The sequence below is a fragment of the Anolis sagrei genome, chromosome 6 (assembly GCF_037176765.1).
Source record: "Anolis sagrei isolate rAnoSag1 chromosome 6, rAnoSag1.mat, whole genome shotgun sequence".
NCBI classification, from domain to species: domain Eukaryota; kingdom Metazoa; phylum Chordata; class Lepidosauria; order Squamata; family Dactyloidae; genus Anolis; species Anolis sagrei.
The window spans coordinates 45,189,979-45,207,809 of record NC_090026.1 but is presented as its reverse complement, the minus strand read 5'-3'; the positions used below and the strand labels follow the sequence as shown (position 1 = coordinate 45,207,809).

At 40.8% G+C, this 17,831-nt stretch overlaps 1 protein-coding gene across 3 annotated transcripts in view; it reads left to right on the top strand.

Annotated features, from left to right (window-relative positions):
• The window catches only part of ZNF385C (zinc finger protein 385C), a 202,130-nt gene that overhangs the window by 73,588 nt on the left and 110,711 nt on the right, over window positions 1-17,831 (top strand). For all 3 annotated transcript variants that reach the window (XM_060781154.2, XM_060781152.2, XM_060781153.2), the window contains exon 2: window positions 4,427-4,684. In XM_060781154.2, coding sequence (XP_060637137.2) covers window positions 4,429-4,684 — 256 coding nt within the window. In that variant the 5' untranslated portion in view covers window positions 4,427-4,428. The remainder of the gene's footprint in view (window positions 1-4,426; window positions 4,685-17,831) is intronic.

The window sequence follows — 17,831 nt, the reverse complement described above, 5'->3', positions numbered from 1 at the left end:
GCTGCGATCTGAGAAGGAGGCTCTGCTCTCGGTCCCACCCCCATCTCAAGCACGGCTGGTGGGAATGAGAGAGGGGGCCTTCTCCATGATCGCTCCCCACCTCTGGAGTTCTCTCCCTAAAAACTGCCCCCTCTCTCCTTGCCTTCAGAAAGTTGCTAAAAGCCCATCTATGAACTCTGGCATATGGAGAGAAGGGAGATTAATACATCTTTATACATACCTTGTCTGCTTGTTGGACACCCATTTTTGCTCATAGAAAGTTGTATGCCATCTTGGCATTAATACTTTTAGTGTAATTTTTAAGAGTTTTAAAAGCTTGTTATGTTGCAAATGTTTGTGATGTACCATGTCTATTTAATAAAGTTGTTAATTATATATATTTTTAGTCTGTTTTTACTTCTTGATTTGATTTATTAAGGTTGCTAACAGGGGCGGGGTACAGGGAGTGTACAACTGCCTTGTTATGCCAGCTCCACTGGCTGCCAATTAGCTTCCGAGCACAATTCTAAGTGCTGGTTTTAACCTTATAAAACCCTATACAGTTCTGGCCCAGTTTACCTGTCCAAATGTATTCTCCCCTATGAACCATCAAGAGTGTTAAGATCATCTGGAAAGGCCCTGCTCTCAGTCCCGTCACCTTCACAGGCACGTCTGGTGGGGACAAGAGACAGGGCCTTTTCTGTGGTGGCCCCTCGGCTATGGAATTCCCTCCCAAATGAAATTAGATCTGCCTCCTCCCTCCTGACCTTTAGGAAGCTAGTGAAAACCTGGCTGTGTAACAAAGCTTTTGCGGAATGTCTGAGACCGGCAATCAACTAATGGTACTGATCACAATATATGGACTGGACATATGGACTGAGTTGGACACGATTTTATCTTGGCGAATGGCTTTTATGTAACTTTATGTAATTTATGTAATTTATCTTATATGTAATTGGTAACTTAATGTTGTGTGACCCTGGACTCATCTCTGAGCCTGGAGCCCCAGGTTTCAGCGGTGACCAGGGGAGCATTTGCACAGCTTCGGCTCGTGCGCCAGCTGCGCCCGTATCTTGGGAAGTCTGACTTGGCCACGGTGGTACACGCTTTGGTCACATCCCGCCTCGACTACTGCAACGCTCTCTACGTGGGGCTGCCCTTGAAGACGGCCCGGAAGCTTCAGCTAGTCCAGCGCGCGGCAGCCATGTTGTTAACGGGAGCTGGACGCAGAGAGCATACAACGCCTCTGCTGTCCCAACTCCACTGGCTGCCGATCTGCTACCGGGCCCAATTTAAGGTGCTGGTGCTATCCTACAAAGCCCTAAACGGTTCCGGCCCAAAATACCTTGCAGACCGCATCTCGGCCTACGAGCCCACGAGGGCCTTGAGATCATCCGGGGAGGCCCTTCTCTCGGTCCCGCCCGCCTCACAGGCACGTCTGGCGGGGACGAGGGAGCGGGCCTTCTCGGTGGTGGCCCCCCGGCTGTGGAACACTCTCCCGGTTGAAGTTAGACAGGCGCCCTCCTTGATGGCCTTCCGTAGGGGCCTAAAAACATGGCTCTTTGAGCAGGCCTTCAACTAAGTATAGTTAATTGACACTGGAATGAATTAGGACTGCGAATTTTGGCTATGACCCCAGGACTTGACGAAGCGGATTTTTAGTATAAGTATATGTTGTGTTGTATTTGTCTGTTTTGTATGTCTAGACCCGCTGTACACTGTCTTCCTTGTTGTTGTTCACCGCCCCGAGTCGCCTCCGGGCTGAGAGGGGCGGTCAATAAATGCAATAAATAAATAATAAATAAATAAATAAATATTATGTTTTAGATTTTCAGTGTTAGCATTGAATCTTTGCTGTTAGCCGGTCTGAGTCCCTCTGCAGAGGTAGAGAAGATCGTGATATAAAAGTTTTAAATAAATAAAAAATAAATATTATTTGTTGTTTTGGCATTAAATGTTTGCCATTGTGTTTATTTTGTTGAAAACTGCCCTGATTCCCCTCGGGGAGATAGGGCTGTTTATAAATAAAGAAGTATCATCATCATCATCATCGTATACTCAGGCGAAAGCAGACTGTTGTATCTTTTCCTGGGTTTTGTTTCCTTCCTCATTAATGTTTGCAACCATCCAGGTCCTATTTTTTATCTGTGATGTGTTGAAATATATGATGTGCTTCGGCCTTTACCACACTCATGCCCGTTGGCCACAACTGTTGACATAAAAAGTAGCCCCTCACACTTTATACAAGAATATAGTTGAATTACAAATGTCCTCTTTTGGTGTCTGCCTGAGCAAATAGTGGAAGATATTCTTGATTCCTACTTTGTTCAAGTGTATCACACTGGAATGATTTAATTCATCTTTCCTCCAAGGTTCCACTGAATTTAAATGGCCATCTCTTTCTCAATATACTAGTTGGGTTTTCTCAGTGCCTAAAATATGTGGAATATTGCTCACTTTGTTTCAAAGAGTTGGGCATGATGAGAACAATACAAGCAGGCATGCCTTCTGTCAAAATCTATGGGAGGCTATACTTGCATAATATAAAAAAATGTAAAAAGAAAAGCAAACAAACTCATATCTTTGCATTTATATAGTATGCATCTAGTTTTCAAAGCACTTCAAATAATCACAATAATCCTTTCAACAGCCCTATAATATTAGACACTGTCTGTCTATTGCAAATGAGGAATTAGATTCCAAGTGACAGGTCTCATTTTCACAGCCATTGTGCTAAAGAACCAATAAACATGCAGAGTCCTGTTTGTGCAAAAGAAAAATTCCAAAATCTTTCAACCTCATTCCTTTGCTTACTTTGCTTACACCATTAACAAATAACTCCCGCCACCAAGAATATTTATTCGATTTTAATTATTTCTTCTTGTATGGTCTCTTGTGGAGATGGGGGAGAACCTTGTCAGAATGTGAAAGATGATTTAAAAGTATTCTTGGAAATAAATAAGCTTCACTCATACAGAGATACCTGCTGTAATAGTCAATTATTATCATATTCCACAGAGAAAGGAAGAGGTGATTCAGGTATATCTGGTCTTTGCAGAATTTCGTTTTCAACTGAGCGAAATATCTCCTCCACTGTTAACATCAGTATATCTGAGAATAAAGTCCAGTTCAAAATAGTTAATTCTGTAATGCAAGGTTTAAATATACAAAAAATGTTTAATTCAGTTTCATTTCCACCAATTAATATGCCTTGAAATGGCTGTCGTGAAGTTTACCGTTAACTTAAGAGGGTGCATGAGATACTGTTGAAGTAAAGGCCCTGCAGTGCCATCCAGAAGTATTTTCACCTGAGATAACAGTATATTGTGGACAAAAGCAATAACAAAGAACTTAATTTAGTAAAGGAATGGTCAACATATGTTTCTCCAGGTGTGTTGGAATCATCCCTTGCTTTTGTCAACATCTGGAAGACCATAAATTTCCTCTTACAGTTGCCAGATCTCAGGACCTGGAGCAAATTCTCCAGTCATCAGAGCAAGAAAAAGAAATCTCAAGGCAAACGTGCTGCTTTGGAACTTTCCTCATTTGTTAGACTCGGGTTGGCATGCTGCTAATGAGTTACAAAGGCATAAGTTGGACATGCCATCACAATTCACTTTTCTTTTTTTTTTTGCTCCAGTCTCAGATGAACGCAAACAAAAAACCTGTTCTGAACAAATCCTGCCAAGGAAATCCTTCAATGTGTTTGTCTTTGGGTCCCAGTACATCTGAAATGACCTGAAGGCACACAACAACAAAAAGGGGTCAGATTTCTGTTCCAAGCACGCTATGACCAAAATCATTCCCCAAACCCACCTGTAAACAGCACAGCCCTCCTTTAACACAACATTTTCCATGTTGTTGGAGAGCAGACTAAGGATGGGGATGGAATAAGTCTAGCTCTTTTTTTGCAGCTGGATACAATGCAAGGACTTCGTCTGTAGGGAGGTCCCATGGATCCCCAGAGGTCCTTGCAGATAGTATTTCAGCATATCCTGCTACAGGAAAATAGTTCAATTAATTGCTTGTCATCCTTCTGCAGATAGGGTAGCCCTACTATACTATTTGTGGGATTTGTGAGCAGATCACCAGCATGAAGGAAAAATAAAGCTGTTGAAGGCTTTCATGGCTGGAATCACTGGGTTGTTGTAGGTTTTTTGGGCTATATGGCCATGTTCTAGAAGCATTCTCTCCTGACATTTCACCTGCATCTCTGGCAAGCATCCTCAGAGGTTGTGAGACCTCACAATGTCTGAGGAAGCTTGCCATAGATGCAAGCGAAACGTCAGGAGATAACGCTTCTAGAACATGGCCATATAGCCCGAAAAACCTACAACAGCTAAAAAATAAAGCTGTAATTTTGATGTTTGCTGATATCATTTACTGGACTCATATTGTCAGCAGGGTTCTAGTTCTTACTTTTCTTATTATTTTCATTCTCTCATAGGGATGAAGCGGCCCTTAAGCCCATGCCATTCCCCTACCACTGGGAATGGCATCCGTGGAAGCCTCACAGAGAGCCCTGGTATAGGAAGTCTACCAGAGCAGCGCTCGAAAAGAGAGAAGAAGCATCCATCATATACACTTTGTGAGGTGTGTAATATCCAGCTCAATTCAACTGTCCAGGCTCAGATCCACTACAATGGGAAGTCACACCAAAAGCGCCTCAAGCAGCTCAACAAGGGCAAAAACCAAGGAAGTCAAGGTAAAACCTCATGTGTACATAATGCCTTTGACAAGTTTGATAGAAATTTTCAAATATGGCAGGTCCTTAAAATGCATAAACAGACATCACAGAGCTGTCACCCTCAGCTGTCCATATGTGCTCAGTATGACCTCCATGCCGTCTATGGTTTTGCCATTTTTACCTACTCCATCTGGCAAAACATGTTCTCTCTAGAAATTTTCTAGGTCATTCAAGTAATTCTTTGGTATGCTTCTGCTGGAAATTGGCATAGATTCATCCTTAAGAACCAAGCAAACTCCTAGAGAGGATACCTAGATCCTCCAGCATGACTCTATGGTGAATTCCAGTGTAAATAGTCCATTTCAATAAGGTTTGATGTTATCCATGGGTCCTGTTTCCATGTTAAGCTTAGCACACCCTGTGGCTGAAGTCAAGCACAGCCTCCAGATGCCAGAAATGGAAAAAAGATGGAAAAAGTCTTTACTTCTGTTATGTATTGTCTGTCCTTGTTAATTGTATAATGGCAGTGAATGTTTGCCATATATGTGTTCTGTAATCCACCCTGTGACCCCTCGAGGAGATAGAAAGGAATTTCAATGAAGTATATTATTATTATTGTTGTTATTATTATTAATTATCATTATTATCATTCAAGTCTAGTATTTCATCTTTGCTGCTCCTCATGTCTAGCATTCATTTCTAGATCACTAAATTAACACCACATCTCTATGATGTTGTTGTTGTTGTTGTTGTTGTTGTTCATTCGTTCAGTCATCTCCGACTCTTCATGACCTCATGAACCAGTCCACACCAGAGCTCCCTGTCGGCCATCATCACCCCCAGCTCCTTCAAGGTCAGTCCAGTCACTTCAAGGATGCCATCCATCCATCTTGCCCTTGGTCGGCCTCTCTTCCTTTTACCTTCCACTTTCCCCAGCATAATTGTCTTCTCTAGGCTTTGCTGTCTCCTCATGATGTGGCCAAAGTACTTCAACTTTGTCTCTAGTATCCTTCCTTCCAGTGAGCAGCCGGGCTTTATTTCCTGGAAGATGGACTGGTTGGATCTTCTCACAGTCCAAGGCACTCTCAGAACTTTCCTCCAACACCACAGCTAAAGCATCGATCTTCCTTCGCTCAGCCTTCCCTAAGGTCCAGCTCTCACATCTCTATGACTTCCCCCTAATTTCTATAAAAAATTGGTTTAATTACTTTTGATTAACTGCTTAGCTTATATACCCTATCTAAAACATGGGACACTGAAATAATTCGTTTTTGTGTTTCAGCAGGAACTGACTCAGTTTAATCTAAAGATTAAAATGCAACAGTATTTTGAAATTTGAACTTATTTTGTGATGTACTTCTTGTCAGCAAAAAACCCCCCCACAAAAATTCATACTTTTCAAGATAACGTATTTAGAAGTGCGTAGCTTTACAATAAAAATGTTCAGAAATACCAATCTAAGTTGTGTTGTTGAAGGCTTTCATGGCCATAAACACTAGGTGTCTGTGAGTGTTCTGGGCTGTATGGCCATGTTCCAGAAGCATTCTCCCCTGATGTTTCTCCCACATTTATGGTGGTCATCCTCAGAGGTGGAGCCCCCGGTGGCACAATGGGTTAAATCCTTGTGCTGGCAGGACCACTGACCAACAGGTCAGCAGTTTGAATCTGGGAGAGCGGATTGAGCTCCCTCTGTCAGCTCCAGCTTCCTATGCGGGAACATGAGGGAAGCTTACCACAGGATGGTAAAACATCAAACATCTGGGTGCCCCCTGAGCAATGTCCTTGCAGACGGCCAATTCTCTAACACCAGAAGTGACTTGCAGTTTCTCAAGTCACTCCTGACATGAAAAAAAAATCCTCAGAGGTTGTGAGGTTGTGAGGTCTGTTGGAAACTAGGCAAGGAAACTAGGAAACTGTGGAATGTCTAGGGTGGGGGAAAGAACTCTTGTCTGTTGGAGGCAAGTGTGAATGTTGCAATTGACCACCTTAATTGGCATTTAATGGCCTTGCAGCTTCAAAGCTTGGCTGGTTGCTGCCTAGGAGATCTTTTGTTGGAAGGTGTTAGCTGGCCCTGATTGATTCTTGTTTGGAATTGTCCTGTTTTTGAGTGATGCTCTTTATTTACTGTCTTGATTTTAGAGTTTTTAAATACTGGTAGCCAGATTTTGGTCATTTTCATGGTTTCCTCCTTTCTGTAGAAATTGTTCACATTCTTGTGGATTTTAATGGCTTCTCTGTGTAGTTGGACATGGTAGTTGTGAGAGTGGTCCAGCATTTCTGTGTTCTCAAATAATACTCTGTGTCCATGTTGGTTCATCAGGTGTTCTGCTATGGCTGGCCTCTGGGGATGCATGCCATAGACGTGGGCAAAATGTCAGGAGAGAATGCTTCTGGAACATGGACATACAACCCAGAAAATTCCCAGCCATCTATCTACGTTGTTGTACAGATTTTAAAATGACCGGAAAGACAGACCAGAATGATGAATTAACACATGAAACACACTCTGGAAATACACCTCTATTCCCTCTTGAAACTAATCCCAATTGAACCCATGCATATACTTTTCCTACTTTCGTTTCTTTCCATTATTGTCTTTCCTCTGTTAAATTTGAAACTAAAGCTACTTATTGTAGGAAGTACATTCTGCTGTTGATTTGTAAATCAATGTTAATGACACTGTACAAATTATATATTGACATTTCCCACTATGGCACTATTTCCAAGGTGGTAGAATTACATGATTATGTAAACCAAGTAGTTATGCTGACAGGACAAGACATATTGATAATCATAGGTGACAGGCAACAGAGCAGAACCAAACATTGTAAGAAAATTTAGTTTAGGACCAAGAAATGAAGCAGCTGAGGAACAGAATGAATTTTGGGAGGCCAAAAGTGTTTTCATTACAAACATATTTTTCATGCAAACATGAGCCCCCAGTGGCGCAGTGGGTTAAACCCCTGTGCCGGCAGGACTGAAGATCAATAGGTCGCAGGCTTGAATCCGGGGAGAGCACAGATGAGCTCCCTCTATCAGCTCCAGCTCCTCATGCGGGGACATGAAAGAAGCCTCCCACAAGGATGGTAACACATCAAAACATCCGGGCATCCCCTGGGTAACATCCTTGCAGGCGGCCAATTCTCTCACACCAGAAGCAACTTGCAGTTTCTCAAGTCGCTCCTGACATGACAAAAAAAAATGCTGCATTTATAGATGTCAACTGATGGGCAAAATCAAATACACTACATAGAGAAGTTAAATTACCCCTTCAAAAACAAGACAAGGTGCAAATTATGGCATAGACCATGAACTGCTCATATGAAAAATTAGACTAAGAATAAAAAAGAATACCAAAACACATTCTACCCAAAACAGGCTGAAAGACTATTCTGTAGAGTTTAAATAATGTAAAAAATAGATTTGCACTTTTAAATTTAGTTGACTGGGAGCCAGCAGAACTCTGGGCTGAAGCCAGGGACATTGTGAGGAAGAAATTCAAAAAAGATGCTATCTGTTACCAGAAAGAAAGAAGGAAGGAAGGAAGGAAGGAAGGAAGGAAGGAAGGAAGGAAGGAAGGAAAAGCACTACTGGATAAACCTCTTCAACAATTAGGAACAGAAAAGAAGAAAAAGTAAAGGGAGATAGAAATGGAGTCAGAACTTAGCCACTGTATTGTCGAAGGCTTTCATGGCTGGAATCACTAGGTTCTTGTGGGTTTTTTCGGGCTATAAGGCCATGTTCTAGAGGCATTTCTCCTCACGTTTCGCCTGCATCTATGGCAAGCATCCTCAGAGGTAGTGAGGTCTGTTGGAAATAGGACAATGGGTTTATATATGTGGAATGGCTGGGGTGGGGCACAGAGCTCTTCCCTGCTAGAGCTAGGTATGAATGTTTCAACTGACCACCTTCATTAGCATTTGAAGGCCTGCCTGAGCCTGGGAAAATCTTTTGTTGAGAAGTGTTAAGATGTGCCTGGTTGTTTCCTCTCTGCCTCTAGAACATGGCCCTATAGCCCGAAAAAAACCCACAAGAACCTAACTTAGCCACTGTTCAGTGACCTGTGCAAAGACACACAGGTAGAACACTTCCATGGGATCTGAGAAATCAAAGAGAAATTTAGCCCAATAATGGGAGTGCTATATGACCAAATAGAGGAACACAACACACAATCAAGAAAAAATAATAATTAGATAATGGAAGAAATGCACTGGAAAATTATGTAAAGGAGATGAAAGAATGACAGAGTCATTCAAGGAAGAACCATTTGAAGATGAACCCACAATTTTAGAAAGTGAAGTGGAAACTGCCCTCAGCGTACTTGAGAAAAATAAATCACCAGGAGCAGATGGCATACCATGTGCTCAAGCTACAGAGACAGATTCCACACAAGCTCTAAACCCTATTAACAAAAACAGAAATCAAAACAATGGCTCACATAGTAGAAATGCTGAATACACATTTCAAAAGAATTCCCCAGGGATTGCACCAACTACTAGACCAGGGGTCCTCAAACTAAGGCCCGGGGGCCAGATGCGGCCCTCCAAGGCCTTTTACCCGGCCCTCGCTCAGGGTCACCTTAAGTCTGAAATGACTTGAAAGCACACAACAACAACAACAACAACAACAACAACAACAATCCTACTCATCAGCCAAAGGTAGGCCCACACTTCCTATTGAAATACTAATAAGTTTATATTTGTGAAAATTGTTCTTCATTTTAATTATTGTATTATTTTTAAGTGGTTTTGCATCACAAATAAGATATGTGATGTGCATAGGAATTAATCCACTTTTTTTTTTCAAATTATAATCCGGCTCTCCAACAGTTTGAGGGACTGTGACCTGGCCCTCTGTTTAAAAAGTTTGAGGATGCCTGTACTAGACTATTGCATTAATATCCTATGAAATAAAATTGATGTTCACAACATTTAGGAAAAGACTTTTACCAGAAACAGAGTGAGACATCTCAAATGTCCAATCTGGATTCCAAAGACATGAGAAAAATGTTAAGGTTTACAGCTGAACATTTAGGAAAAAAATAATGCTACATTATTTACATAATTTTGAGATAGACAGTGAAGAATTGACAAAAATCAAAAGGCCTCCATATTTTATTTAACTAATTACCGTAATCAAACTAGAGACTGTCATCAAAAATCAGAAGAAGATTAGGACTTGGAAGTACAGTTATGAAGGAACTGAACAAGATCCTCAAATATAAAACAATATCATTGAATATTAAAATCAGGGTTGTACATGCCATCATATTTCTCATTTGAAATTTGGGGTTGGAAAGAAGATTTCATCCTCATAAGCTATCACCCGTGGATGACTATGATTGTCTTCTGAGGGTAAAGTCTTGGTGTTGAGTCCATAAGTGGCTGTGAAGACCTGTGCTGGATCCACATGGCCATAGATCTATGGATAGTATTGACTGCTACAAAAGACAAATAAATTGTGTGAAGTTTTCCTAAAAGCCAAGCAACTAAGCTGAGATTGTCATACTTAGGACATATCATGAGAAGACACCACTTAAAATCATAGAGTTGGAAGAGACCCTCGTGGGCCATCCAGTCCAACCCCTTGCCAAGAAGCATGAAAATTGCATTCAAACCACCCCAGACTTGGTAAAGTAAAGTAAAAGACCTGAGTATGGACATTAATGACAGGGAGACTTTGAGGTTTCTCAGTCATAAGATTAACATACGTCAAAATCAAGTTGTTGGCTATTAACAACAGCAAAATATAGCCATCTAATAGCTGTTCAAGTAATCTAGAGAATGGTGGAGGCAGAAGCCTAGTCTTAAATTCCCAAGATTTCTGGTGTATTATTGCCCCCAATGACTAGATAACATTGGTTTAGAAATATCATCATCAGCCTTAAAAGTAATCTTGCCCATTTTCTCTGAACATGAATTTTAAAGGCAAAACTGAATTGGAGTGGGGGGATGCTTCTCTACCTTATTTTTGCTCGACTAGTGTCTTTCTCAGCAGGAGAGGGGGTGAAAACACAGCTGATTAGAATTGCATGCATTTTGCGATGTGGTGCAGCAGAGTGAACACAATTTACTGTTTATTCATCTCAGTAAGTTGTAAGCAGTGATTCTCACCAGCCTGTGTTCCGCTGCAGTGGAGAGTGTAGTAAATGGGTCAGTGGTACTTCTTTTGAATACATTCCAGGTAGGGCATCCTAGATCACTGTTCCACTTGATTCAGTACTATCCTCTTGACAATCCCATAATATTCTCAGGCTATGGCTATCTACTGTTCAGCATGTGCATCAGTGTGTGATGTATACATTCACATGCAGCTTGGAAGGCTACTTCCAAGAAATGATTAACAGAGCTTAAAAATAATTTGTTAAAAGGTTATTTAAAATTATACTTTCATTATTAGAAAAGAGAATTAACTGCATTATTCTACATTTGTTACAGAACAAAAGATAACCTTGTTCCTTCTTAAAAGTACATTTCCAATCTCTGTGCATGTGTATAGCAATTTTAATGTATTTTATTTGCCTTTTCTAGGATTTATGTCTAAATGGTTAATTTATGTTATTACTATAACTAGGTTTATTTGATTATTCATATTTGGCCCCCATTTTGGTGTCAATTTCTCTATTGTCACAAGTTTATGGTTATTATTTTTGTATTATTCTGTTTATTTTAAAATGTTTATATTTGTGTTGGCCATTGAATGTTTGCCTTTTTTGTGTGTAAACCACCCTGAGTCCCCTTGGGGAGAGAGAACAGAGTATAAATAGATTATTATTATTATTATTATTATTATTATTATTATTATTATTTGAAACACAACAAGATGAGTGCACAGCAAACAAGATCACTCTGTTGGCTGTTGTATTGGATTACACATCGGTCACTTCCCAAGTGTCTAGGACTATGGTGATGTATCGGTGAATAATGCGTGCAGATCCCAGTAGGGTGGCCTTTTGCAGGTGGCAGATGGTAATCTTGTTAGTGCCGATTGTGTTTAAGTGCAGGCCAACGTCTTTAGGCACTGCACCCAGTGTGCCGATCACCACTGGGACCACCTTTGCTGACTTGTGCTAGAGTTCAGTATTTAAATCCTTGTATCTTGTCAGCTTTTCCAGTTGTTTCTCTTCAATCCTGCTGTCGCCTGGGATTGCAACATTTATTTATTTACCTTACTTATATACCGCTGTTCTCAGCCCGAAGGCGACTCACAGCGGTTCACAACAATAAGAGACAGCAGAAATTCAATGTTACAGTATAAAAACAGTTAACAACTAACGCATTACACAATTAATAAACAATAACAATTAACAATTACTACCATAGCCATTCACTATCGTCTCATCATCAAAAACATGATCCAGATTCGTCATCCATTGATCCATTCCAGTGTTCATTAACCAATCATTGCACAATTATTCGAACACCTGCTCAAATAGCCAGGTCTTCACTTTTTGACAATCCACACTCTAATAATAATAATAATAATAATAATAATAATAATTATTATTATTATTATTATTATCTTTTTTCTCCTTTAAATATTTATCATTTTCTTAAATACATGTAATTTATATAAAGTGCTCATACTGGAAAAGCACGTTTGGGAACCACCCGATCCTTTCTTTCCAATTTCTCATCTCTGTTCCAGCTCCAAATACAATTCACCTCCCATGATTCTCTATATCTGGATTTCTGGGAAGTGAGGCCACTTCATAATGAATTAGATCAGTTCTATTTGCATATTTGCTTGGGATATTGATATTTATAGTTTATGACGCAATGAAGATAGCTGATAGACATGAATACTCTGATACACCATCATTCAACTGAAAGTATTTTTATAACTAATTGTTATTCAAAGAAACAAACCTCCAATCAATAAAACAAAGACATATACAAAAAGATGGATTTCATAAAACAAAAGGACCATACCGCCTTACAAAAGTAAAACATTTTTTTCTTAATATAAAACACTAACTTAAAACAACTAACAAACTCAATCTAGAACCATCATCTTAACCTCTACAGCAGGGGTCCTCAAACTTTTTAAACAGAGGGCCAAGTCACAGTCCCTCAAACTGTTGGAGGGCCAGATTATAATGTGAAAAAAAACATGAATGAATTCCTATGCACACTGCACATATCTTAAAAACAATACAGTAATTAAAATGAAGAACAATTTTCACAAATATAAACTTAGTATTTCAATGGGAAGTGTGGGCCTGCTTTTGGCTGATGAGATAGGATTGTTGTTGTTGTTCTGTGCTTTCAAGTAGTTTCAGATTTAGGTTGACCCTGAGCGAGGGCCAGGTAAATGACCTTGGAGGGCCATATCTGGCCACCGGGCCTTAGTTTGAGGACCCCTGCTCTACAGCCTGCACAATCCTACTAAACTTGTAGAATAAAGACTAATTTAGATGTCTCATGTTCTTTGCCTGTTGGTTTTAATTTTTCAATTTACTATTCCCTTGAAATGTCCCTACATGATCACCCTTCTATTTTAAATAACACTCTTCTAAGTTAGAAAACCAATAGCAGAATTTTGTCCCCATCTTTGGTGCAAAAGGTGATAAATACATCCCAGACTTTCTTGAAATTGGTTAAGGATTTCTCCTTGATAAAGATCATCAGTTTGTCTAGCTCAGCTGGTTTACTTATACTCAAAAGCAAATCTTCCTATGTTGGGGGAGCTGAGTCATTCCATTTCTGGGCAAAAATTATTCTCATTGCCACAGTCAAATATAGTAATCATTCAGCTGAAAGTATTATGTCAGTGGCGTCATCATGGCAGGCTATGCTTGTTGGGTGCCCACATTAAGTCCGACATCAGTATGAGCTGTTTGTCTCGAAAACAATTTTGTGAAAATGATAGATCACTGATGATTATTTCCTGCATGTGAGTCATCATTTCTTATTGAGCCACCAAGAAATCCCTTTACGTATATAAATTTGTCATTATAAATATGTGTATTTCTCTTTGACCACCCTGCAGATTGTTTAAGGTGTTTTATAGTTTTCCAGTAGCTGTGCAGAGTCTGGAGGGGGCAGCAGAGTCACACAGACGATCTCCAAGCTCATAAAGTCTAGCATTCCTCCTTCTTAAAGCAGTGTATATGGTTGGTGTTTAAGAGATCATAGTAGTGCATTTGAATCTGGTCAATGGAGGCAATTGTGGAACCAAAAGAGGGTACTTGTCTGTTTTCCATCCCCTCATTTCTTTTCAGTTCAGAGTCACAGAAAGAAACCAGATGTGTTACTATAGAGTCACAATAGAAGCTGTGTCAAACTTTATGAAATTAGAACATATTTATCATTTTAAGCTGAAAATGCTTTATTTAGAGGAGGAAAGCTAACAACAAGGAGATGGTGCATGGTTGGTTTGTATTTCTCTAGTATTGTTCAGTTGCTATTTGCCTTCAATTGCCATCTATCACACACTTTTAGGAAGAATTCAGATGACATCATTGTCCTTTCCCTTCTCAGATCCAACTGCAGAGCCAATCTGACAATGCGGACTGGACACTGCAGTATTTCAGAGCTAGTGTACATTTAATTAGAGCCTCTTTACAGGTAAAACAATCAGCCCCCAAGTGGTTGCTAGAATAGAAAGGATTTTACATGCCAACAAAAAGACAGCAAGGAGGAAGCCAACTTAGCCTCCTTAGGAAGGGAGTTCCAAAATCTCAAGGTTCATCTACACTGCATAATTAATTCAGTTTGTCAACACTTTTACTGCCATGTCTCAATGCTATGACATTATAGGAGTTGTACTTTTACAAGATTTGTAGCCTTCTCTCCAAAATAGTGCTGGTACCTCACCAAACGGTACCTCCTATGATTCTATAACACTGAGTCATAGTTAAAGTGGTGCCAAACTACATTAATTCTACAGTGTAGATGCTACCTCAGAGGATGTCCCATCCTATGTTCCCATCAAGCATGCCTGTGACCCAGAAGTCTTAGAGTTTGGGCTGTCTCATATGGGGAGATACAGTCTGTCAGAATGACTAGTCCTAGACATATAGGGCTTTAGAGATGGTAATGAGTTCTTCTAAACAACCTCCATTGTCCATTTATCGATAGATAGTGCCATAAGTTTTATTTATTATCAAAAAATTACATTTATTTCCTACCTTTCGTGCATGAGTTCAGAATAATGTATACAATTGCTTTCAATGTATCTGCACAAAGAAAGGCTGGCAGGCTGAGAGAGAGAGAGATTGGCCCAACATCACTCCATGGGTTTTATGGCTTCCTGGAGATTAGCATTGGATCTCTCAAATCCCACTCCAATTATCCTGTTTGATTGTTTGTATGTGTTCTGGCCTGCCTTGTTTCATAGGCTACACCTGTACTTTTCCTAAATGGCTCTTCTATGACTTGCCAGTAGAGGTGTGGCTGAGACTGCGGGGTGCTACAATCTAATCCAATTGTTTTGGCTCTTTTATCTCTTAGTGTTGCTTCCCTCTGTCCTCCCTCCCCATTCCTGTTCCGTGGCCCCAAAAAGTCAGCAAGCATCCACAGCCGCCGCAGCATGAGTTTTCCAAGCAGTCTTGCCTTCGGCCTTGTCAGTTTGCATTGAATCAAGTCAACATGGTAACATTTGGAACGGGAAGGATGCTCTCCTTAGGGCTTGTCTACGCTGCAGCCCATTGCAGTGATTCTCTGCAAGGCCTGGACCACCTTTTTTTCCATTTGACCATCTGCTTTAAAAATGCTACTGAATTAAGCAGGCCCTTTATCTATGCAGCATTGGGTTATCCCTGCATGACTCTTCTCCCCACCTCACATGATGAAACTAGATGTTAACAGAAATAATACCGCCACAACTAAAAGCAATATCCCTGCCCTTCCTTCTGCCCTTTGCACCCGATTGTGGTGAGGTCTTGAAACCCAAACATGACAGCATTACACTGCAAGTTTCTTCCCTCCATGGCACTTCATCATATGCTTGTATTGAGCAGCAAGTGTTCCTCTGGAAATGCCATGCTTTTATAGTTTAGTTTAGCTTAGTTTAGTTTAGCAGTACAATAAAAGAAAGAAAAGAGGGTGATAGGGTTGCAACTCCCAAAACAATTCCATCATGCCTGTAATATCTTGGAAGTAACATTTTACAAGAAATATTAACAACCTCAGATATGCAGATGACACCACTCTGATGGCCGAAAGCGAGGAGGAGCTGAGGAGCCTTCTAATCAAGGTGAAAGAAGAAAGCGCAAAAGCCGGGTTGCAGCTAAACATCAAAAAAACCAAGATTATGGCAACAAGAATGATTGACAACTGGAAAATAGAGGGAGAAACCGTGGAAGCCGTGACAGACTTTGTATTTCTAGGTGCAAAGATTACTGCAGATGCAGACTGCGGCCAGGAAATCAGAAGACGCTTACTTCTTGGGAGGAGAGCAATGTCCAGTCTCGATAAAATAGTGAAGAGTAGAGACATCAGACTGGCAACAAAGATCCGCCTAGTCAAAGCCATGGTATTCCCTGTAGTCACCTACGGATGTGAGAGCTGGACCTTAGGGAAGGCTGAGCGAAGGAAGATCGATGCTTTTGAGCTGTGGTGTTGGAGGAAAGTGCTGAGAGTGCCTTGGACTGCGAGAAGATCCAACCAGTCCATCCTCCAGGAAATAAAGCCCGACTGCTCACTGGAGGGAAAGATACTGGAGACAAAGTTGAAGTACTTTGGCCACATCATGAGGAGACAGGAAAGCCTAGAGAAGACAATTATGCTGGGGAAAGTGGAAGGCAAAAGGAAGAGGGGCCGACCAAGGGCAAGATGGATGGATGGCATCCTTGAAGTGACTGGACTGACCTTGAGGGAGCTGGGGGTGGTAACAGCTGACAGGGAGCTCTGGCGTGGGCTGGTCCATGAGGTCATGAAGAGTCGGAAACGACTGAACGAATGAACAACAACAAACATTTTACAAAGGATTGTTATTTTATTTTCAAAACAAGCGCCAACATTATTACACTTAAATGTTTTAATAAAAATGATACAAAAGGTGGAGGTGAGAATTTATAACAACCTTTAACAACAGGCAAGATTTACTTGTTATTAAAGAAATTTTGCTTTGGCTTTTGAGAGGTCTTTTCGTGGGGACTTGAAGACTTGGTGGTTTCATCAAGCCTTTGATAACAACTAGTCTCAGGCCCGAGGCCCCCAGCCATCAGTTAGGGCCTGGCCAGCACCTTACCCGTTCCTCCGTTCCTTCCCCACTTTGTGGTACTGGCCCAGACCTTTCTTCAAAATTGCCAGGAGGCCCTGGCAGTAAGTAGACCCAGGCCCTACCCTGACCATTAATTAGGTCCACTCTCTGCACTTTACTCATTCCCCAACCTATACTACTACCACATGAGCCCCGACCAGTCCATTTATACTCATTTTGCACAATGTAATAATGTGGAATTGGTTTGTTTTAATGCATAGGATTGTGTTAACAGGTGATATTTATATTTTAAATGACTACTCTGTATGCTTTATGTTTCCATGTGGAAACCCTGAGTCCCCTAAGGGAGATAGAGAAGTATATAAATTTATTTTACTGACACAAAAGCACAGTATGTCACAGCAAACGAGATCTATATGCTGGATTTCATATCACAAAATCACAAGTCGAACACTTCCCAAGCGTCTAGGACTGTGTGATGTATTTTCGAATGATGCGCACAGATCCAAGTATGGTGGCCTTTTGCAGTTGACAGATCGTGATTTTGTCAATGTTTATTGTTTCCAAATGCCAGCTGAGATCTTTTGGCACGGCACCCAGTGCGCCAATGACTACTGGGACCACCTGTACTGGTTTATGCCAGAGTCTTTGCAGTTCGATTTTGAGGTCTTGATAGCAGCTGAGTTTTTCCTGTTGTTTTTCCTCAATGTGACTGTCACCTGGAATGGCGACATCAATAATCCAGACTTTTTTCTTTTCCACAATCGTGATGTCTGGTGTATTGTGTTCCAAAACTTTGTCAGTCTGGATTCGAAAGTCCCATAGTATTTTTGCATGTTCATTTTCCATGACCTTTGCGGGTTTATGATCCCACCAATTCTTTACTGCTAGCAGGTGGTACTTGTGACAAAAGTTCCAGTGAAACATCTGGGCCACAGAGTTGTGTCTTTGTAGTCCGTCTGTGCAATTTTCTTGCAACAGCTGAGGAGATGGTCCA